We start from the raw sequence: 25664 nt of genomic DNA, 5'->3' as shown, positions 1-25664 counted from the left end.
TTTTCTAAATAAATATTATAGCAATTAATTAAAACTGGTTACTAATAACACAAGAGATAAAGGCGCGAATCACTCTCTAAGAATCTTTGTCGCCATGTAGCTCCCTTTCTTCGATTCTCGTTGTTACATCCTTTCCCCTACCATGTCAATCACTGCTCCGCTTCTTCTCACTCGGCCTAGTAGCTCTTTCGGTTTATTCTTTGGTTTTCTCATTCTACTTGATTCATACTATGCTTTCTATTATTATTTGGTTCAGATTTTGCGTTCCATTAACTTGTTTATAAACCGCCATAAAAATAAACTGACACAATCTTTTAATATTATGACAGTTATACTAACAGTTGCTAAAAGTCACCACAAATTTATTTTCTAGTGCAATCAACCAAACACCCTAAAAAACCACCACTATTTTATGTGCTCTTTGCATTAATTGTAGTAAATTGAAATTTGTCACAAGAGTGATTGCTAATAATTACTCTTATTTTAGTGTTACATTAAGATTGATATTCAGTCAAGAGCAAAGTAATAAAGATCAAAATCCAATGTAAAATTATTTAAATAAATATTTAAAGTTAAGCTTATATATCATACTATAATTGGAAACAAAAAATAACTAACTTTGCTAGTTATGAGCATGGTATGGGTGAAAATACTAATGTTCTTGTGATACAAAAAAAAAAAAGAAAAAGTTTATTAGGAAACATATAAAAATAGATAAATTTTCTAATAGAGTATTTCACAAAATATAAAATCCGCTAAATTCTAACATTTGAATAAAGTATCTGATGAGATAGAATATTTCACAAAATAGAAAAAAAAAAAAGCTTCTATTTGATTGTTACATTGCTTGTGAGGTGTGGATTGACTTAAAAATTAAAACCCAACATATGTGCTATCGTCTTTGAAAGTTTAGGACCTTGATTGCAATGGCAAAAATGAGCGCAAATAACATTGCAAACCCAAAAACCACAATTGCACAAACTCCTACGAAATCATGTTTGAAGCCATAATAACTTCTTATGAAGTCTTGCACTGAAACATGTTCTGATTCCATTATATGAGTTATGTCTCCAAATTGTGATGCAACCGTTCCATATAAGGTCCATGACACAGGACATGCCCAATAGTACCACTTCCACCACACTGGCATCCTCTAATATTGAAAAGGTATATAATAAGAAAAAAATTAAGGAAAATGAAAACGAACAATATGTATGCATCTCCATATACATAAAATATTAAAATTTGCAACAAAAACAATACAAAAATTAAAAACTCTAGTAACTTATCTTGATGGTTCTAGTACTTAGATTATTTAATCAACTTCTAGGCATCTCCTACTAAATACCTAAATATTTGTTTTTACCAAGCAATCTCATGTTTATAACCGTCGCAAAACGGCCATTGTTTTCATTTTCCTGCTATTTAGCGACAGTTGCAACCGTCACAAAATTGATATACATTTTGTGATATACATTTTGTGAATTTCTTATGGCAGTGGATACAAAACCATTTTTTATTACGCGGCGATTATTTCAGCAGTTAGCTTAAATCGCCGCTAACCGTTTACTTGCGACCTATCTTTCAGCGAGTATTTAACCGCTGTAATATATTTAGCGGTGGTCATGTAGTGCTAGAATTAGTATCGAATTTTCAATTTTTCCTATTAATTATTCTTACTTAGCAAGATCAAGAGAAGTCTAAATGCTTCTAGCTAAAGATGGGCTTCATCACATACTTCCATTTTTCTAAAAAAAATATATTTAATTTGGACAAAATTAAATCAAACCTTGTATTCTCTCACTTTAAATTAGTGCATATATTAAATATATGATAGTTATTATAAACAAGAATATAATTAAGTAAAAACTTTGATATCATTAAGAAAATTTAAATTAATCAAATGACTTATATTATTAAACAAAATTGTCAATAAAAATGACTCATATAATTGAAAAAAAAATACTTAATAATATATATGTTTCTCTTAATTAGTGGTAAGGAATAATATATACTTACAGGTGGTGGAATGATAAATCCTGAAAATAGGTTCCATATTGCATAAAATGAAGAAGCCACAATGGAAGCAACATGGCGGTTTGGTGTTAATGCCACAGTCATCATGCCATAGAAAGTGTAGTAGCAAAATGCAAAGTACATGAAAAACAAATACCAAAAGAATTTTCTTGGAGTCCACTCAAATCCAATCATGGCATAAGTCATGACACCATAGGTTGTAGCTTGGGCAAAGATATATGGAAGCTCTATCAAGACCTATAACAAAAGGAACAAGTTGTGTCAACAATGATATGAAAATGCTACCATATAAGAAAATATTATATTCAAGAATGATACTATATAGGTAAAGTTTGGTGAAGATTATTATTAAAAAATAATTAGGGTTGCTAGATAATAATGAATCCTTGAAGTATATGTAGTTATAAAAATTAGACTGGATTAATTTTTTCAAACTAAAAATTAAAAATCAATGATGAACGAGTCACTCGATCGAACTTATTCTGTATTCGATTCAATTGGTAACGACTTAGTCAACTATGATTAAATCTGGTAAAAATTAGTGTAAATTATTGTCCATATAATTTAACCTAAAAGAAATTATTGGAAAAAATACTAAAATTTAATTTCTCATGTAAAAAAATTCAAATTGTATTATATATTTATTTAATTAAAATCGATTTAAGTTATTTGACTAGTGATTATTGATGAAATAATCTAATTAAGTAGTTTTTTTTCCTTCATACAACCCTAGGGGAAAAAAAAAGCAATACTCACTTGTGCAATTGCATAGGGTAAAGCAGAATACATTCCAGCAGCATTTTCTCTATAAAAGACAACTCTTTCAATTGCTACCACTGGTTGTACAGAAGATGCATACTGTAACCCTAGAAAGAGGACAGCAATGTATATTGATCCCATGGCGTTTGATAGATCTTGCTTGTTTGAGCTGTGAAAATGTCACCAGATGGAATTCATTATATTATAATTGGAATAATATGAAAATAAAAAATGCTCTATAAATATAAAAAAAAAATCACCATATCAATATTACGTATTTGTGTATATTTATATATGTTATTTTATATATTTTTCTTATATAGTGATTAGTTATTAGAATGATAAAATATTTTTAAGAGTAAAATATATTTTTTATCTTTGAAATTTTTCAAAAATAAAAAAATATCTCTAATTTTTATTTTGTTTCAATTTTATTATTAACATTTTTTTTGCATCAAATATATTCTGGCAATTAATTTTTTTCAAAAAGTTTAGGACCAATCCAATAATAATACATGATAACTATATATGGTTTGCTTATATTAAAGGTTTTTTTTGAAATTATTGCTGAATTAGTCTTAAATTTTTTGAAAAATCAGCTGTTAGGAGTATATTTAATGTAATTCAAAAACTTTTGAAAAAAATTGAAACAAAATAATATTTAGAGATATTTTTAAATGTTAGAGAATCAATTAGAATCATTAGAATCAATTTAGATCAATTAGCATCGTCTATATTTATATAGCATATCTGTACATTAATTGTAGGATTCTATGTCTTTATTACTTTGATTTATTTAGCACCTATAAATACCCCTTGTATATTGTACCTGACACACAACTCAATAATACACTTTTCACATCATTCTCTCAGTCTCTTGTTTCTAACATGGTATCAGAGCGCGGAATCGGAAAGAGCTCACCAAAAAACCTTAGGGATGGTCCACTTGGCAGCCACGTCAGCGATGCGTCAGCGCCACGTCAGCAATGCGTCAGCGCCACGTCAGCGGGTGATGACACGTGTCAGCACGGGAGAGGCGGATGGAGACACGCTGGCGCACAGGTGGCACGCGGGTCTCAGGGCGGGTCGGGTCGGGTCGTCGCGGGTCGGGTTGCCCAACCAGCTTACCTTGTGACACGTGGACGCTCCAGGGACGTCCGATCTGCACGAAGATCCAACGGCTGCTGAAGCCTCCGGATGAGAAAGAATGGTGGTCGGCAGCAATGTTCTGACGGCGCGTGGAGGCGCGTGTGGTGGTCGTTGGCGGCGATCTTGGCGGCGTTGGAAAGCTGACGGAGAGAAGAACACGATGATACCGGAGGTGACGAACCAAAGCGTCGGAAACAGCTCGAAAATCGCGAGCAAAGAGGCACGGGTGAAATTCGAGAAGCCAACTGTATCCAAAGATGGTACCTCCAAATCCAAGGAGGATGCTGAGAAGGAGAAGGACTATGCAGAGAAATTGGAAGATTGGGATAGTAAAAATCATCAGATTATCACTTGGTTCCGCAACACTTCTACTCCTGGCATTCACTTACAATTTGGGCGTTTTGAAACTGCTAAAGAGGTATGGGATCATTTGGCGAAACGTTACACTATCTCTGATCTCTCTCATCAGTACCAACTGCTTAAGGAACTTCATAGCCTTAAGCAAGAACGTGGCCAAGCAGTTTTTGATTTTCTTGCTCAAATGGAGATTATTTGGGATCAGTTGACCTCCTGTGAGCCTGTTCTTAAAGATCCCACTGATGCTAAGGCATATGAGGATTATCGGAACCGGACACGTCTCATCCAATTTCTGATGGCACTTACTGATGACTATGAGCCGGTCAGGGCTTCTCTTCTTCATCAGAATCCCTTGCCTAGTCTTGAAGATGCTCTTCCTCGTCTTAAGTCTGAAGAAACGCGCTTGGGATTGCTTCGTTCTAAAAGTGAAACTGTCTTTGCTGCCACCGACAGAAAGGGAAAAATCTGTCGCAATTGTAATCGGCCTGGGCATTCCTTCTCCGACTGTCCTTCTATTGAATGTCGTAAGTGCAAACAAAAAGGCCACATTGGCTCCAATTGCCCGAAACTGTTCTGCCATTATTGTAAGCTCTCGGGTCACTTGATTGCTACCTGTCCTACTCGACCACCACGCTCAGATCAGAACAAGTATCAACCTCGTCCCAACCACTCTTCGCATGTGCCTGCCTTTGCTGCTGCTGCTACTGAGTCCACCTCTTCCACATCTCTCAACACACCTTCTGTCTCTCCATCAGATATTGAAACCCTTCTTCGGCAACTTCTCTCTTTCTCTGGTAATACCCCCGCTACTCTTTCCACCCCTCCAGGTAATTCTAAATGGTATTTTGATTCTGGTTGTTTCAATCATATGTCTCCTTTGCGTCATCTTTTTTCGTCGTTGTCTCCCACTACAAATGCACCTTCTGTTAACACTGCTAATGGTTCCCTCTTGCATGCAACACATCACGGGGTTATTTCACAGTCCAATATTCATCTTTCTGATGCTTATTTTATTCCAAAATTGAATTTTAATCTTATCTCTGTCGGTCAGCTTGTTGAACTTGGTTTTGATGTCATTTTTTCAAATTCTGGATGTCGTGTGCAGGATCGTCGGACGGGAAAGATCATCGGGACTGGATGTAAGGTTGGACGCTTATTTGAGCTCGAGAACCTTCATGTTCCCTCTACCCATATATGTGCTGCTTCCTCTCCATCTACTCTTCACTTGTGGCACCGACGTCTTGCCCATAGCTCCTTAGGCAAATTACGTCCTCTTATATCTACGGGTGTTTTAGGTCAAGTTCAAAATGAGTCTTTAGATTGCATTTCTTGTCACACTGCAAAACAACCTGCCTTATCCTTTAATAATAATTCCTCTATTGCATGCTCTCCTTTTGATCTTATTCATTCTGATGTTTGGGGACCCGCTCCCACCGCTTCTATGGGAGGGGCTCGATATTTTGTCCTCTTTATTGATGATTATTCCCGTTTTACTTGGGTCTATTTGATGACTAATCGTTGTGAGTTGCCTCAGATTTATATTAACTTTGCCACTATGGTTCGAACTCAGTTTTCAAAGGTCATTAAAATTTTCAGACGTGATAATGCTATGGAATATCGTGACTCCAAACTTTTAAATTTTCTCGCTGAACAGGGTACTTTGTCCGAGTTTTCTTGTCCTGGTACCTCTCAACAAAATGGCAGAGCTGAGCGTAAACACCGTCATATTCTTGACTCTGTCCGTGCGATGCTTATTTCCTCTTCCTGTCCTGAGCGTGCTTGGGGTGAAGCTGTCCTCACTGCTGTTCATGCTATCAATAGACTCCCTTCTTCTGTTCTTGGTAACACTACTCCCTTTGAGCGTCTTTATCGTACTTCTCCCGATTACAGTTCTCTCCGTGTTTTTGGTTGTGTCTGTTTTGTCCTTCTTCAGCCTCATGAACATAATAAGCTTGAACCTCGGGCTCGCATGTGTTGTTTTCTTGGGTATGCTTCTGAACATAAGGGTTATCGTTGTTGGGATCCTATCTCTCGCCGTATTCGTATATCTCGTCATGTTGTCTTCTGGGAACATCACATGTTCTCTAGTTTCTCCTCCTTTGAGTCCATTCCTTCTACTCCATCACCGTTTTTTACTAACCCAAATGTTGATCTCTTTCCTAGTGATGATACTACAGGGTCTACCCCAAGTCCACCACTCGAGGCTCCTGATCCTCCACCTTCTCCATCTCCCGATGATTCCAGTCCGGACGGCGATCCCACTCCTAGCGTCATGCCTCCTCCTCCCACTCGTTCTTCTAGAGTAAGGAATCCCCCTCCTCATCTTCTTGATTATCATTGCTTTTCTACTATTCTTCATCAACATGAACCTAAGTCATTCAGAGAAGCCTCCACAAATCCAAATTGGCAACAAGCAATGCAGGAAGAAATACAGGCACTTGAAAAAGCACACACTTGGGATTTGGTTGATCCTCCTTCTGATCAGGAAGTTGTGGGCAGTAGATGGGTATACAAGATCAAGACTCGCTCTGATGGCTCTATTGACCGTTATAAGGCACGATTGGTTGCTCAAGGTTGTACGCAAGAGTATGGTATTGATTATGAAGAGACTTTTGCTCCTGTTGCTCGCCTTACGTCTGTTAGAGCTCTCCTTGCCATTGCTGCGGTTAAAAGATGGTCTCTCAGTCAGATGGATGTGAAGAATGCATTTCTTAATGGGGATTTGAAACAGAGAGTCTATATGAAACCACCTCCAGGATATCCTTGTCCTTCCAGTAAGGTTTGTCTCCTTCGCAAGGCACTTTATGGACTTAAGCAAGCTCCTCGTGAATGGTTTGACAAGTTCAGCACTACCATATGCAGTCTTGGCTTTATTTCTAGTCCTCATGAGAATGCGCTTTTCATTCGTAAAAGCGACCGTGGAGTTGTTCTTCTACTTTTGTATGTTGATGACATGATTATTACTGGAGATGATGTTGATGGTATCTCTGATCTCAAGACCTCACTTCAGCGTACCTTTGAGATGAAGGATCTTGGTTCTCTCAGCTATTTTCTTGGTCTCGAGGTCATCTCCACAGATGATGGCATTTATCTCTCTCAGGCTAAGTATGCTTCAGATCTCCTTGCCCGCGCTGGGATTACAGATAGTCGCACCGAGTCTACTCCTCTTGAGCCTAATGTTCGATTTACCCCTATGGATGGCACTGTTTTGGATAATCCGACACTTTATCGTCAATTAGTTGGCGGTCTCGTCTACTTGACTGTCATCCGACCAGACATTGCCTATCCAGTTCATGTCCTCAGCCAGTTCTTGTCTGCTCCCCGTACTACTCACTATGCGGCAGTTCTTCGCATTCTTCGGTATGTCAAAGGCACTCTTTTTCATGGCCTTTATTTTTCTGCCCATTCCTCTTTGACCCTTCAGGCATACTCTGATGCTGATTGGGCTGGTGATCCCACTGATCGTCGTTCTACTACTGGTTATTGTTTGTTTCTTGGCGACGCTCTCATCTCTTGGCGTGCTAAGAAGCAAACGTTCACTGCTCGCTCAAGCACAGAAGCTGAGTACCGTGCCCTTGCTGACACCACTGCTGAGGTTATCTCGGTTCGTTGGCTTCTCGAAGATCTGGGTGCTCCTCAGTCGTCCCCTACTGATGTCTTTTGTGATAACCGCAGTGCTATTCAGATTGCCCATAATGATGTGTTTCATGAACGCACCAAACACATTGAGATTGATTGTCATTTTGTTCGGCAACGAATTCTTATTGATGCTGTTCGTCTCGTTGCTGTTGGGACACTGGATCAGACTGCTGATATCTTCACGAAAGCTCATCACCCGACTCGCTTTCGGATTTTGTTATCCAAACTCAAGCTGGTATCCTTAGCTCCCACTTGAGTTTGAGGGGGGATGTTAGAGAATCAATTAGAATCATTAGAATCAATTTAGATCAATTAGCATCGTCTATATTTATATAGCATATCTGTACATTAATTGTAGGATTCTATGTCTTTATTACTTTGATTTATTTAGCACCTATAAATACCCCTTGTATATTGTACCTGACACACAACTCAATAATACACTTTTCACATCATTCTCTCAGTCTCTTGTTTCTAACATTAAAATTTTAACAAATTTTACCCTATTTTTAATTACAATATAAACATTTCTTTTTATAAAACTAATATGTAATTTTGTACAGTGGTCATTTTTAATTTTATGTTGATATGGTATGGTTATAATAAAATTGAGTATTTTATTATACTTACTATTTGCCTCCAAGGTTCCAAAATATAGTTCCAAATATGAAGGCTAAGATAATAGTGGTAAAAAATCTTATGGCTGTATATGATGGATTGCGCCAATATGACCAATGTTGCTTCCATAAGCATGCTTGGAACTGCACCCAAAATGGCTGTGCATATTTATTAGGGAAATGAAGATCATTTGAATCAGGATCAGGGTTTCCCAATTCTGCTATCATCTCCTTGTTCCTCCTGATGCACAATAATGTATGAGAGTTTAAGCACATTGCAAAAAAAAAATAATTTTAAATTGATTTTTGTGGAGAATCAATTTCAGTTCTTTAAATTATATTTTTTAGGTTTAATTATTCCGTGAGTCATGTAGTTTTATCAAATTTTTAATTAGATCCTTATATATATTTTTTTAATTGAATTTTTATACCATATCAAATTTTGTAACTAAGTTCCTAGCGTGACAAAAACGTTGAAATTAACAGAATATTCTGTTAAACTATAGGAATATTCAAGTGTTAGGCATATTCGTTTTGTTTAACAGAATATTCCCTTAATTCTAACATTTTTGTCACGACAGGAACTTAATTACAAAATCTGATATAGTATGGAAATTCAATAAAAAAAAATATAGGAATCTAATTGAAAATTCAGTGAAATTATAGAGACTGACAGAGTAATTAAACATATATTTTACAAATTCTTTAATCAATAAAATTATAACTATTTTTCTATGTAGTGTGTTATACAAAGAATAAAAAAGCAACCCAAGATACCTATTAGGATGCTAGCTAGTGAATTTCAAAAGGGTCTAGCCATAAACTAGGCTAAATTGCAATTTTCCTAAAAATGATCATAAAATTAATTTAGCTAGTAATTAATTAATATAAGTCCATGCTTACCTGTACAAATCAGAATTTTTGTATATCTCATGAAAATCAACACCGAGATTAAGCTCTTTTGCTGAACTTGTAGCTTCTAGCATCCAAGTTGCTGGGTTATGACCATCTTTGATTTTAGTAACTCCGTCAATGCTCTAGATAATGGAAATATTAGAAAAAGAGATGCTATTAGAAAAAAGAATTGTACATATAATTAATTTTTAAAATATTATTAGTGAATTTAAGTTGCATCATGCCATACCTCAAAATACTTTATCAATTGGCTTGAATGATGACCCAATGGTCCAACATATATTTCTTGTCCTCCACGTTTCAATAGAAATAACTGGAATCATATCGTGCGTTAGATTATATTAAAGTCTCGTGGTTGAAGAATTATAAATCGCAATGCTATTTTAATTTTTATTATATATATATTATTCTTTATTATATATACGACAATTCTACTTAATTACTGTCATTTAAATTTTTTAGGTAAATAATTTTATAATATAATATCAAAATTTCTCCCTTCAAAATTTTAAAATCTAATATTTATTATTCTTATTCTTTTAAATAAAGATAGAAATTTATTATAAACTCAAGAGTATATGCTTAAATAAGTTTTTCAGAAATTTTGCATTAGACGTTTTCGTCTCTAAAAAATTTATTATATTGAAATCTTAAATTTTAGAAAAATAAGATATATAGGTCTTTTTATCATACTTTTGAGGATTTATTTGTCTAAATAAAAACAATAGATCTGGTTAAGATATAGGCTTCTATATCTTACTTTTGTAAAATTTAAGAACCCCAATGTAATAAAAAAATTTAAGGACGAAAACGTTCGAGTAAAATTTCTTAGAAACCTATTTAAGTATATACTCTAAACTCAAAAATAGACTCTCTTTAATTCATACTTTAAATTTATAAAAAAAATCTTACATAAAAAAATATATTAGATATATAATCATTTATATACTTTACGATTTTACCCAATAATTTAATCCAAGCTTTGGGAATAATCAATTTCATAAAATTCTTCACCTCATCAAAAGCTTCAAATATGTCAATGTTGGGCTGATGAATGGTGCAAAGAATTGTTCGTCCAGTATCAACGATATTTCTAATAGTCCTCATAACAATGGCGGCAGCTCTAGCATCTAAACCAGAAGTAGGCTCATCCATGAAAATTATAGATGGATTAGCCACTAATTCAACCGCTATAGTTAATCTCTTGCGTTGTTCAATTGAGAGTCCATTTATTCCAGGTAACCCAACTAGTGAGTTTCTCAACAAGTTCAATTCCACAAGCTCCATAACTTCTTCAATAAACATCTATAACCATTTGTTAGATCCAAAATTATGAGAAACCCAATTCAAAGGAAAAGATTAAGGCATGTTTGTTTAGCAGTTTTGGTTTCTTTTTTAGTAAAGTATCGTTTTTGTCCCTAACATTTGGGATAAGTCCCAAAGTTGTCCCTAACGTTTCAATCGTCCTATTTAAGTCCCTAACGTTTCAAAACTGACTCAATGTTGTCCTGCCGTTAAGGATCCGTTAACAGAATTGACGACAGAACAAAATTGAGACGATTTTGAAACGTTAGAGACTTAAATAGGACGAAGACGTTAGGGACAAAAACGATATATAAAAATAAATTTTAATTTAATTTTATCTTTCAATAATATTAATTTTTTACTGTACATAGTATTCAATTATTTTTCAATTACATCTAAATAAATTACATTAATCACATTACTTTCATTTTAAATAAATTTATTTTTTATAATTTTAAAGAATTTTGATACATTAGAGACAAAAAGTATAATTTATATTTTATTGTATATATATATATATTATTTTTTTCTTTTTTGCAAGTTTATATACTAGTCATTTTACAAACATTTCATGAGAACTAAAAATCTTTAAGAGTAAAATTATAAAAAAAATTAATTTATTTAAAATAAAAGTAATATGATTAAGTGTAATTTACTTAGATGTGATTAAAAAATAATTGAATACTATGTATAGTAAAAAAATTGATATTATTGAAGGATAAAATTAAAATTTATTTCTATGTATCATTTTTGTCCCCAACGTTTTTGTCCTATTTAAGTCCCTAACGTTTCAAAATCGTCTCAATTTTGTTCCACCGTCAATTCTGTTAACGGATCCCTAACGGCAGGACAACATTGAGTCAGTTTTAAAACGTTAGGAACTTAAATAGGACGATTGAAACGTTAGGGACAACTTTAAGACTTACCCTAAACGTTGGAACAAAAACGATACTTTACTTTTTTTTTTTCCTTAAAAATTTTTAAAAATTAAAATAAAACAAAAATATTTTCATAAACTAAACGGCTGAAGTCTTAAGATGCCTTGAGCTACAAGGTACTTACTTTTTTATCGTTAGAATCAATTTTCACCGATAAGCGAAGCCATGCCGAGTAAAATAAGGACTCATAAACAGTAATATGAGGAGAGTGGATATCGTTTTGCTCGCAATAACCCGAGATTCTAGCAAATGTTTCTTGCTTCTTAGGGTATCCAGAAATTTTTATGCTTCCATCAATGTATCCACCGGTTTTCCTACCAGCTAGAACATCCATTAAGGTGGTTTTTCCTGCTCCAGTTACACCCATCAAAGCTGTGAGCACACCAGGCCTAAATGCACCACTAACACCCTTTAGAAGCACTAACCTATCTTCTATTACACCTTGATCCTTCATTTCCTGCCAGTGAAGAAAATAATACAAGTGATCATCAACTCCATTCAATTATAACCTCTTGAAAAAATTCAATAAAAAAGAACTCAAATAAAAACAGATTTAGTCCACCTATATATGTGTTTATTTATTGTCTCAAAATAATGAAGATATTGACGCAAAGACACACATATACATGGAGAGAGATAAATATAACGAAAATGTTTGATAACAAAATAAAAATTTATCAAAAACAGTCAGAATTTATTTTATTTAATATTCATTAATTATTGTAATAATTAATAAATAATAAATAAGACAAATTTTAGCCTTTTTTTTTTTTCTCCTTAACATTACTATAAACATAAAAATATGTGTTGTCTATTTAGTTATTAAAATGCTAACAAAAAGACATAAACTAGTTTTATCCCTAATAAATTGAGAGTAGAAAATAGAATTTTAAAAGTTACCAACAAACAAAATTTTTAATAAAAATTTGTATCTCATATATTTATGTCTCAACTTTCAACCACATATATATATATATATATATATATATTGTGTGTCATTGTTTATCAACATGCTCTTCCAAAATTTGTGCCTCATTATTAAACACAAAAAGTGAACATATATATGTTATGTGTTCAATGTAATGTTAATTTCAGGGTTAGCTTTAAAACTTTGTTAAAATACAATCGCTAACTTTGAAAATGACTAACCTGTGGCATATCAACGGAATAGACAACTTCATCAAAGGTGATAGAATGTGGTTCAAATGGAAGAACCATGCCTTTTCTCCTCCTTCCGTTGCTACTATTGTTGGAAGCATTAACTCTTCTTGAACCTTCTTCAAGACAATAATACAAAGTTTGATTGATATGCATTTTGATGTATACTGTAACTATGTTATTAATCACTAATAATTAACAGGTTAATAAATATGATTTTGATTTTTAAGGTATAGGTCGAAAAAATTTTTTGTCTCTAATTTTTTTTTGTATACAAAATCGTCCTTAACGTTTAACTTAATTTTAAAATCGTATTTTTTACCAAAATTTTAATTTTTATTACCAAATTTTCCCTAACTAAAAAAAATTAAAAAATTAAAAAAGAAAAAAAAAGAAAAAAGAAAACGGGTTAAAGGGGGAAGGGAATCACGCGAGGGGGAGGGAAGAAGAAAGGGAAAGAGAATGTGGGGACAATGGAATCATGCGAGGGGAGAAGCAATCCGCCGCGTCGTCATTATGTTCATCCTCCTCGCTAGCTCACCAATCGGCACTGCTCCTTGCCATTGCTCCTCATCGTTTGCCGATGCTTCGCGTCTTCGTTGCTGGATCTCGCCGCTGCTCCTCACATGTCATCGCAGCTCCTTGCCGCTCGCCACTGCTCTTCGTCATTCGCCGCTGCTTTCCTCTTCCTCGCTAGCTCGCCGCTACTCCCTTTCCTCGCTAGCTCGCCGCTGCTTCTCGTCGCTCACTGCTGCTCCTCGCTGCTAGGTTCCAATTCTATTTCTAATTAAGTTGATTATTCTGCTTCTATTTCTGATTTCATTAGTTAAGTTGATTATTCTGCTTCTGCTTCTTTTGTTAATTATATTGTTAGATTTGTTGTTGATTTTGTTAATCACACTGTTGTTGTTGACTCTGATTTTATTTTGATTGATTCTATTATTCTTCTGTTTCTGTTTTGCTTCTGATTCTATTCTTTTGTTTTTCTATTTTAACTTTTTTATATCTGTTAGTTGAAATTTTATCACTGCTGTTGAAATTATGTTGCTATTGTATTTTTTTTGTTTTTTTGTTTTGATGCTGCTGTGATGGAGAAGAAGAACTGGGTATTGCTGTGATAGAGAAGAAAAACCAGGTATTTTGGTGAAGAAGGAGAAAGATATTTTAGTCTAAAGGACGATTTTAAAATTAAATTAAATCTTAAGGACGATTTTGTATGAAAAAAAAAAGTTAGGGACGAAAAAAATTTTCGACCTATACCTTAGAGACTAAAATTATACTTAACCCTAATTAATATCTCAACCACATCAAAATAATTATCGAAAAGATGAAGTATTTGGTAACAAAAAATAACCAGACTTTACTTTATTTAATATTTATTAATTTTAGTAACAATTAATAAATAATAAATAAAGTAAGTTCTCACTTTTTTTTCTTTAAGAGTGACATGAAATGATAAGTCACCTATATGTGGCAATTCAACTTCTTGAGCTATATCATCATTAGTTGCATTGCCTTCTTCCTCTTCAATTATTGTTGCTCGTTGATTCTCAAATGCTGCAAAAAATATACATGTATTTTAATAAAAATATTTCGTGTGAGCAAATATGTTAGGCATATAACTATTTGATGTCAAAAAGAAATTTTTGTGCGAGAAAAAATATGTTAGGTATATAACTATTCAATTTAATTCAAGTATCTCAAGGAGTAAACTTTGAAGATACTTATAGACAATACAATTACTTTAATTGCTCAAATGAAAATATTAAATAATAACCAAATAATGTGAAGATACTCACGAGTGAGATAAGTGAGAGCCATGGTGTATAGAATGTTGAAGAGAAAAATATATCCAATCAATACCCCAACGCCAATCCAATACCAATAAGCATGCGTGAAGAATCCATGAGATTCCAGAGCTTGAACTCCTAGTGTCTTGTTGGAGTTTTGTGTAAACTATAATTGAAGAGAAAATAAATTAGGCTTTTATTATTATTATTATTATTATTATTATTATTATTATTATTATTATTATTATTATTATTTGGAGTTATATATAGCTCAAGAAATCACCTTGTGCCAACTTTTTCCGAGAAATTCATTCACCATTATTGCATTTAGACCATACGTGATAGGTGAAATCCAATACCCCCAAATCCACCAATCCTTGATGTTTTCTGTTGCATTGCCCAATTATAAGTGGGTTTCAATTTATGTACTTAACATCAAAGTTATGAAAACTAAATCGATCATTATATCGATAGTATTGGATCTAATAAAATAATATATTTATGTATAAAATATATTTTTTTAAAATAATTTTTTTTATTATTTTAAACTAGTTAATCACTAAAAAATTGTATTGAATCTATTAATTATTCTGTCAAATAATCAGTTATTTGGTTATTTTTTTAATTACTTAACTGATTTTTATTGTCAATCAATATTTTATCTAAATCAGATCAGTTTGATAATTAGTTTTCGATTGAACTGACTAGTCCGATACAGTTTGCAGAATAATCATACTTAATATACTAGTGTGTTTTATTTTATAATGAAAAAAAAAAACTAGTGCAATAGAGCAATGTGCTACATACTAGTAGTGACTTTTTTTATTTTTTTTTGATAAATTAAATAGGAAACAAATATATATGGTAATTGGACTCACTTCTGGATAAAATGAAGCCACCCAACAGCAAAATTATAACACCTACAGTTGCCCCAAATGTGTTGGCCACAATCACGTTATTCCTAGACAAGGCAGCAACTGCTCGGAACAGTCCAGAAGCCATTTGGCTGGTTAGGAACAGCACCAGATATTGCTTGAAGAATCTGCCAAAAATAATATAATATATAAAACCTCAAACCATATAATTAATTTTGTGTGTAAATTTGTGGCAATAAAAGAAAAAAAAAGTGATAAAATAATAGAATTTTGCACAAGTGTCGGTAGATATCAGTGTTTTTTAATGGGGGTTTTTGAAACTGTTGCTATTTTTCCGGTTTGTGGCGACTGTATAAGTAGTTTCATAGTAGAGCAACGATATTCTTTAATTTGCGACGGTTTACTAAAAACTGCCGCAAATTCTCGACTTTTATAACCAGCCAAAGCCTGTCAAACCAAATCCATCTTATTTTCACAAAAACGGTAGTTTATCACAAAAGATATTATAAAAACTTATATTTTATAAATTTAATTTGGTGAATGTTATGGTGTCTAAAAATGATGTCTACTTACTAAAAAAATTAAGATTAAAAAATAATATTTAATTTAAAAAATATAAAAATAAATAATTTTTTAAAAATAAAAACTTACTACAAAAAGTAAATTAGAAAAAAATTTAGATACTAATTCATAGATACCATAAAATTGACCATTTAATTTTTAACGTATTATCAATATCATTATCAGTATAAAAATAATTTTATAAGTGCATCTAATCACATAATATATTAATATCGTAAGTAAACATAAATACTTTTACATTTACTGTATAATTATTTAAAAAATAAATATATAATTAAAAATTATATAAAATATTTTATATTGTTAATTTATCAAAATTAAAAATTCATAAATTTATCGTAAAATTCATTGGAAACGGTTTTCCGCCGCTAAAAAGGAAGAGAAAAAGACGTCGCACCTGGCAACATTTGAATCATATCCAATTACATAGTATGTGAGGAAGACCCAATTAGCAACATCAAGAAATGATAGAGGAATCTTAAGGATCCAAGTGGGTATGGCATATGCCCATGAAGGATAAAATAGATGATCCCTTTGCTTGTACAAAACTGCAAGCTTTGCACTCGCCATTGAAATTTCAGATATTCCAAGTACTGTTAGCATTGATAGTGAGAAATATAAAGCACCAATATAAACACTTCCATCATCAATAGATTCTCGGTGCATCTTTGTTCGTAGAAACAGAGTCATAGTAATTATTGCAATCATCGTAACCTGTAAAAAAATTATATATTATATGAATTTAATTTTAAATACATAATTATTGTTGTAAAATAGTCTTATGTATATCAAAATATGTATTGATATATTAATAAAAATAATTATTTTTTACATTAATCACGTGAATAATTATTTTAAAAAATAGATTTAATTAAACGATTATATAAAACGTTTTACAAACATTAAAATTAAACTCTTATTATATACATATAAAAGCATCGATTCATTTATATAAACTAGTTAGTGTATGTGCCAATAAGTTATAATTCAAATGGCATAAGACCATTTCCAGTAGGGAACTCATCCCAGTCCCTATTTATGGTCCACCTGTCATAAAAAGTAACTCTACATCAGCTTTTGCGTCATAAACGGTAAATAGGAACTCAAAACATCTCTCTCTTCTCCATTAGGAGGAACTAACTTTAGTCCTTGTTGTGGTCCTACTTAATTAATTAATTAAAATACTTAAAATTAATGTTATTGATTTTTTTAATAATATTATTTAAATTTATAAATTTAAAAATAATTCACTATTAAAAGATATTAATATTAAATAAATTTATATATAATAATAATACACAATATATAATTCGGGATTACACTAATTTATAGTTTTGTATTTACAATTGCTAATTTTAATAATATCGTTAGCATTTTAAATTTTAAAAATAAAAATAACTAACTCAACTAAGAATTATTTTGTAAGGTGTAAAAATTAAATTTATTTTTTAATGTAAGTAAATTTAATTAATTATAATTTAATATAATAATATAAATAATATTCAATATTAATTATGATATAAATAATTAATATAAATTATTAATTAAATAAAAATGTAATTATTTAATCTAATTAATTTTTTTAAATAATTAATATAAATTATTAATTAAATAAAAATATAATTATTTAATATAATTTTTATTATAATTATTACTAATTTAATTATTATTTTATTATTTAATATAATTATTTAATTATTTCAAATTTTATATTATTATTTTTTTAAAATAACTTGCCAAATGGCAAGTTATTATTGGTTAACTTGAATCCCTGTTTAGAGGGACTCCCTCACCTTGACACCCGTGCGGGAACTCATTCCTTTTCTCCTCCAATGGTTAGAGTTCCTATGTGTCAGGAAAAAGTGAAAGAGGAACTCACCATTGTAGGTGCTCTAATTCATCCATTCTCACCTAAAAATTTTGAATTTGAGTTTCACTTCTAACTTTGAAAAAAAAAAAGGTTTAATTACTCTGTTAGTCCCTATAGTTTCGTAAAATTTTTAATTAGGTCCCTATACTTTTTTTCTTTTAATTGAGTTCTTGCACCAAATTTTTTTTAATTGGGTTCCAACACTTTTTTTTCCTTTTATTTAGGTCCCTGTCCCAATTCTTTTTTTCTTTAGTTGGCGTCCCTATAAAATTAAGCCAATTACTAACTAAGAGGGACTTAATTGAAAAAAAAAATTTTGGTGCAGCGACCCAATTAAAAAGAAAAAAATATAGGGACCTAATTAAAAATTTCATGAAACTATAGGGACCAACAGAGTAATTAAACAAAAAAAACTAGTCAGTGTATGTTGATATTTTATTCGTTTTATATTTTAGGTTAAAATATGAGTACTAATATATTTTTTAAATTCCACCTTAATTAATTTGCTAATTTAAATATTCTTCTGATCATTTCAGCCAAATAACAACTAAAATTTTTTTTATTACTCCTGATAATTTATTCATATCTTATCACTTAATAATTGTGGATGATTATTTGTCTATAAAATTAAAAATCTAAAACTGTTATACATATTATTAGTTCAACAACAATAGCAATAATAATTGAAACAAAAGTTGCTAATAAAACTTGCCTGGCTCAACTTGAAGATATAAACAAATGAATTTCTTTTCAAGAGCAAATACTCCCTTGAGATGTTAGCCTTTACTAGTTCCTTCAAATTAGTACCATATTTTTTTGTGGTTAATGCAGCTCTGTGATTCATAGACTTGTCAAATGGAATTGAAAGTTCATCAACCATTCCCTTGCCAACGTGGAATGATTGAAATGCCTCGGCAAATTGAGTAGCAGATATAAAGTTATAAGGTTGATCTCTTTGTGACCAATATTGCTCTTGATCCTTTTTAGAAGTTACCTATAAGAAGAGATAATTCAGATATAAACACTTCTTAGTAATTTTTTTTTGAAATATAATTTACAGAAATTGATAAAATTTTTAGGACATAGTTTACTCAAAGTAACTGCATATCATAAAAATGTCAATGCTGATAATTTTAACAGTAGAAAATATAAACTAACTTGATAGGTATTAAATTGGATTAATTTGACGGTGGAAACTCAGCTGCAGTCGACTTCATGTGAAGTTGATACCTAAGAGCCGTTAGATGATTTGACTAATTTGACTAAATTTTTATCTAACGACTCTCAAATATCAACTTCACATGAAGTCAGCTTCACTTGAATTTTCACCTAATTTGACCATCTACTCAAAATAGACAATTCATTTTAGATAAAACCTAAGGTTTTGATAACTAATCGGTCAATAAACGAATGATAGAGCTAAAAATTTAAAAGTTTAAAAGTTTAACTAAAGAGTCGGGATTAAATCATATATAATAAAATAATATTTTTATTATAATATATATTTTTTTTTAAAAAATAATGTTTATATTTTATTATTTTTAAACTAATTAACCATAAAAAAATCATATCGATTCGATCAATTAACTGATTTTCATTGATTCTTTTAGTTCTTTAACCGTTTCATAGCTCACGAATTTTTATCTAAATCGAACTAGAATAATCGATTTTCAATTAACCTGATTAAACCGGTTCAATTCGAATCTAAGAACATAAAATCTTTAAAATAAAAAAAATATGAGGAGAAATTTGACTTACTTCTTGAAGAAAATCAGCAACACTTTTCCTTTCAGGACAGTTAAAACCCATACAATGAAAAAAATCAAGAACATGTTCACGGGGTCCTTGGTAAATAATTTCACCATCAGAGATCAAAACAATGTCATCAAAAAGTTCATAAGTCTCCGGTGTCGGTTGTAGTAAAGAGATGAATGCGGTTCCATTAAGAATGTGAACATATTGCTTTAAAGAGCTCACAATCTGAAAAGTTGTGGAGCTATCCAAACCGGTTGAGATTTCATCCATGAACAAAGCATTTGCCGGTCCAACCAGCATCTCCCCTATAGTAACTCGCTTTCGTTGTCCTCCTGATATACCACGCAACATTTCGTTCCCTACCATGGTATTGGCACAAATATCCAACCCTAGAATCTACATTTTAAGGTTAAAGTAAATTATAACCTTTATTTGAAGAACAATACTACATTACCAGTAAATATTAGGTTAAATTACACAGTTGGTCCCTACATTTTTAGTGAAATTGTAAATTAGTCTCTACACTTTAAAAATTTGTAATTAGATCCCTAAAAAGAATTAAAATTTACAATTTAGTCCCCGTCGGTCAAAAAGTGTTGATTTAACAGAATATTCTCAGAATATGCTGAGAATATTCTGTTAAAATAGAGAATATACTGATAATATTCTGTTAAATCAAGCACTTTTTGAACGACGGGGACTAAATTACAAATTTTAATTATCTTTAAGGACCCAATTACAAACTTTTAAAGTATAGAGACCAATTTGTAATTTCACTGAAAGTGTAGGGACCAACTATATAATTTAACCTAAATATTATTATTATTTTTTGTCAGCAATAATTTATATCCATGTTTACTTATGTTTTGCACACAATAAACATATAGTTTGAACTTATATTTACTAGAGTTTTACGTTATATACACATTAATCTAATACGATTTGTATTTATATTTTTTAGAATTTACACATATAAATTAATGAAATTTATTTATTAAAAATAATTTAATATTTATACTGACTAAATAATGAATACTAAAAATTACTGAACCTAATAGTTTCTTTTTTTTAATATAATAAACACCTATTTTAATAAAAATGTCAAAAATATTTTTTCATAAAAATATTTTGTTTAGCTACATTTAAAAAGTGTGATTTATGAAAAAAATAACACTTTAAAAGGAATAACAACACTTTTAAATAAAAATAATGTTTTTATGATATACCAAAATTAAATACTACATTTTCACTATCCAATAGTTAAAAAAAATATCTTCAGAAAAAAAAAATTATATATTTTCATTAGAATATTCACCTTTTCAATAAATAAATGTCAAGTTCAAAAGAAAACATAATACAAAGTAAATACAATGATACAAACAAAATTAAAACATATAACTACTTTAACTACTTATACATACTAAATAACACTACCTACAATCTGACCACAAAAAAAATTTAAAGTATACCTTTATCCGATCAACCACTTAAATTTTAAGAAAAATAATTCATGTTCTCCTAGACACTGTACTCTAGTCTCTAGCATATAATTTATATAAATATTCTCGTAAAACCACTCGTTCTAAAAGTTTAAATTAATAGGAAAAAGTAACAATAATGATTATATCTCTAATATTTCCTTCAAACAAGAGTCTCTTTTTTAGATTTGTTTGATTTTTACATAATTTTTTTTATTTATCTTATACTATTTTTTTTTATTTTTTGAAGTTCTCCAAATATCAAACTCTTGACTTTTTGGATATAAAACTCTAATACTATGTCATCCCAAAAATAAACTTAAACTGATAGAAAAATGTAATACTAATAAGGATCCCGCTAGGAAGACAATGGACTATTTGTACAATGTGTACAATGGGCTATTAAGTTACAAAATGAACATCTCCCATACTATCTAGAATAAACTATCTAGAATAACCATCCGAGTACTAGCGATAATAAACATCTTCCCAAGAGCTTAAATTGATTTTGGGGTTCACCAAGGATCAAACTCTTAACCTTTCGGATCTGGCGCTCTAATACCATGTCATAATACCACTCATCCCAAAAACTTCAACTGATGAGAAAAGGTAACACTAATGATTATATATCTAATACTCCCTAAACTTCCATTATACACATTGTATAAATATTCCATTGGCTCCTTAACAACCTTAAGGCATAGAATCTTATTTTTAGTGTTACCTTTAGTACATAATCTGTTACCAAACTTGCTTCTTGTCCTCCAATTGTAGTTGCCTGTTATATTAGAAACCAATCAAATGTAAATATGTGACATCTATTGAATACTGATTTTATTATTGTAACTTCTCTTCTCATCATACCTTCATGTAGACATCAATATCTGAGTCAGGTTTAATCTTAGCTTCCTTCTCTCTTCTAGACAATTCAGATAGCAAGTCTATTCATGCATGGATGGCAAAATTATTATTACCAATAATAATATAATTATGTGTTACACCCAAAATTAGATATGGAAAAAGAAAAAATCAATCATCTCTATATAATATAGTTAATATGACTAACCATAACGTGATCCAACTCCTTGGCACCTTGCTGAAAAAGTCAACGTTTCTCTAACAGTCATTTCTCCAATATGAACATCATGTTGACTAATATATGCAGCAGTTCTTTGAGGTACAAACTCGTTCATTTCATGTCCATTATAACTCACTCTCCCAGATACCTTTAGGCCAAAAGTCATAAAAAGGTTTGGGGCATTATAGGCACTTAGAAAATAAAATTATTAAGAAACCATGCATTATTATGGAGTGCTGTATAATACGGCTTGTTGGTTTGGTAAAATTTTTTGAAAAAGTGCTTTTATTTTTTAAAAGGTTAAGCTTCTCATTTTATATTTGATAAATAAAAAAGATCATGTGTTTGTGTTTGCAGTTTTTAAAAGATCGAGATATTTTTTAAAGTAACTAAGATAGTGCTTTTTAGAATTGGCTTGCGCTTTTCAAAATTTAAAAGTCTAATATAACCTCATATGTTAACTAATTTTCAAATTTAATACTTGCGTTTATGTCTATTATAATATTTTTAAATTTTAAAAGTTATTTTATCAAACGCAATTGTTGTTGCTTGTGTTTATTGAAAACTATTTTTAATTTGATTTACCAAACATAAATGTTACAACTTTTAAAAAATTATCTTTTAAAAATTAACTTTTATAAGCTATTTTTGAAAAGTAAAAGCTTTACCAAACTAAGGCTAAAAGGCCAATAGACAAAAAAATCAATTACCAAATTAGTTATTATTTTTTGCGTATATATTTATATGTATGAATGTATGATCAAATTTTTTATAGTAAAATAATTAATTAAATATTTATATAGCAATAATATACCAAACCTTTTTCATGAATACATAATATGTATATTTATATATAGAGTAATTAATTTTTTGTCTATATAACATAGTTGATTTTTATTTATTTTTATTGGAAAAATAACAATAACATTAAGTCATCAATATCTAGTGTTTTTCATATTTGATTGAATGTGTTATGTGAATCAAACAATACTATATATATAGTATAGTAGTATATAGTATCATATCATTGATTGTGGCCAAAAAAAAAAAAGTATCATATCATATATTAATTATATTTTTGTTTAAACCATGTATATAGAAACATTTTTTTAAGAGAAAACACTTAAAACATGTTTGGATTACGTTTTAATTTTCAAATTTTAGTATATTTTGTTTCTATAATTTTATAAACAAGAAAAGAAAAAAAATAGTGAAAATAATGAAATTTAATTTATTTTCTATTTCACCTTTTCTTTTACAAAATTCTAAAAGCTTACAAAATAGAAACACAAGCCAAATAAACAATCCTTGATTTTAAGGAAAAGTATAGGGTACCAACATATTATCTGTCAACTTATTGTCAACAATAATTAATTATTATATTTTAAACACATATATAAAGAGACACATTCAGAAAATATATTTATAAAGACATTTCTATTAAACACAGTCATAAAAAAAATATTTTAGACACATCTATGAAGACACTTTCATTAAACACAATTATAAATAAAAGTTGGCAGAAGTTAGTAGAAATACTGTTGGTAACGTAGTGGGATTGTGATTTTAATTACCTTGAGACTTGGATCAAGCTTTCCCGATAAGGCTAGAAGAAGAGTGGTTTTTCCAGAACTTGGAGGACCAAGAAGCAATGTCATCCTACGAGGTTTAATTATTCCACTAACATCTTTGAAGATAGTCACTTGTTTCTTTTTGCTTGACATTATGTGTAGAAAAGTCAAAACACTCTACAATATCAAAGTGATTATTTAAAGATTAATGCGAGACTAATAATTAACTAATTAAAAACACAACATTAATTATATTAGAGAAAAGAACAAATAGGTCTCTGACCTTTTGTCCCGCGAATATTTTTGTCCTTGACTATTGAAAAATATTTTTAAGTCCTTGATCTTCACAAAACTTGGACGGATCAGTCCATTCGTTCAAATGCCTCTGTCAAGGATTGATCCGTCCAAATGCCTTCGTTAGGGACTGATCCGTCCAAATTTTGTGTAAGTCAGGGACTTAAAAGTATTTTTCAATGGTCAGAGACAAAAATGTCCGCGGAATAAAAGGTCAGAGACCTATTTACTCTTTTCTCATTATATTATTAATCTTCTTAGGTTTACCTCCACTCGATTAATAGCAAAGTTTAGAAAAGTAGGCATAGCTCTACTCCCCACAAGAACTTCAGCCTCAACATTAAGGTGTTCAAATCGAACTTCAACTGTTGGAATGTTAAGCCCAACCCTAGCAAAGTTGTAATAAAGACAAACAAAAGAGATAATTAAAGAATATAATATTATACAAAATAATTACTAAATTTGAAAATTTTTATTTAATAGACTAATGCTAGAAAATTAAATTTTTTTATTTTATTCAAATTTTTTTAAAAATTATTTTATATATCTTAAATTTTGGACATTAAATTATAAACTCTTAATCTTGTTTTCAAAATTTTAAATTCTAAAAATAAAATAAAATAAAATAAAAGCTAATGTTAATTTTTCTTAGTGTCCAGTTAATATTAATTAATTAACTAAAAAATAATTTTTTTAATTTTTTAATTAACAATAATATTTTCATGCACCACATAATTGAAATTCAGTAGGGAAATTAATTCCGATGATCGAATTTTTGTATAACTATCCATTATAATACCATAATTCCCATTTATTTTCATCCCACAACTAATTAAAAAATCATTGTTATATCTTTATTGATTAGTATTTTTTTTATGTTAAAACTTAAAACACCTGTTAACAAAATCATTAAAATAAAAAGTATAAAACTTTTTTATTTAGACATGTATATCAAAATTTTTTAACCCTTACAAACACATCAATCTTTGTCTACTTAATCACCCGGTGAAAACTCAGGTACAGTCAACTTTAGGTGAAGTTGATATCTGAGAATCGTTAAATGATTTGACTGATTTAACTAAATTTTTATCTAACGACTCTCAGATATCAACTTCACATGAAGTCGACTTCACCTTAATTTTCACCTAATTACCTATCAATCCTTTCTCGGAGTTTCAACAAGAAGTTCTCATTATCCTCTTCAGCAACCTTGATCAATCTATCTAGAAGCTTCTGCCTATCTTGGAATCCAAGCTCAGTGATGTCAATCTCATTAGCCACACCTCTAGATGTGGCTAATAACCCTTTCCTCAAACGATTATATGTTGGTAGCTTCTCTAGTGAGGCCCATTTAAGAGCTTCTTCATCATCTTCTTCTTCACATGATGATGATGTCTTTGAGAAAACGTTTTCTGAGCTTGTGGTTTTGTTTCTCCTAAGTCTAAAACTAGTTGATCTTAGACTATTGCTTCCTCTGTATATATCACTTCCTTCCAT

General features: G+C 30.5%; 1 protein-coding gene across 2 annotated transcripts; it reads right to left on the bottom strand.

Annotated features, from left to right (window-relative positions):
* Positions 1–892: 892 nt before the first annotated feature.
* LOC112777273 (pleiotropic drug resistance protein 1-like) lies at positions 893–25664 on the bottom strand. Of its 2 annotated transcripts, none has more exons than XM_025821608.1 (22): positions 25321–25664; positions 24435–24555; positions 23877–24050; positions 22291–22450; positions 22089–22165; positions 21949–22002; positions 19750–20142; positions 18704–18985; positions 16519–16835; positions 15543–15706; positions 14948–15051; positions 14674–14830; positions 14339–14431; positions 12866–12993; positions 11841–12173; positions 10488–10778; positions 9703–9786; positions 9462–9595; positions 8572–8799; positions 2794–2965; positions 2020–2274; positions 893–1153 (listed from the first exon to the last, which is right to left on the bottom strand). In XM_025821608.1, exons 1-22 carry the CDS (start codon positions 25662–25664, stop codon positions 893–895), a joined length of 4326 nt encoding a protein of 1441 aa, XP_025677393.1. The 2 variants fall into 2 exon arrangements, with proteins under 2 accessions (XP_025677393.1, XP_025677394.1); XM_025821609.1 differs by having other exon boundaries at positions 12866–12978.

Source organism: Arachis hypogaea, chromosome 19 (assembly GCF_003086295.3).
Source record: "Arachis hypogaea cultivar Tifrunner chromosome 19, arahy.Tifrunner.gnm2.J5K5, whole genome shotgun sequence".
Taxonomy (NCBI): Eukaryota; Viridiplantae; Streptophyta; class Magnoliopsida; order Fabales; family Fabaceae; genus Arachis; species Arachis hypogaea.
Note: the sequence above shows the minus strand (reverse complement) of the source record. Positions and strands in the feature narration are given on the sequence as shown.

What these genes read in the sequence shown, in the direction of transcription:
- LOC112777273 (XM_025821608.1), bottom strand. Translation starts at nt 25,664, where the DNA reads ATGGAAGGAAGTGATATATACAGAGGAAGCAATAGTCTAAGATCAACT. An exon ending in ATATCTTCAAGTTGAGCCAG is followed by an intron (nt 16,836 to 18,703) that starts GCAAGTTTTATT and finishes ATTTTTTTACAG; the next exon opens with GTTACGATGATTGCAATAAT. An exon ending in TTGATTCTAACGATAAAAAA is followed by an intron (nt 10,779 to 11,840) that starts GTAAGTACCTTG and finishes AAATGGTTATAG; the next exon opens with ATGTTTATTGAAGAAGTTAT.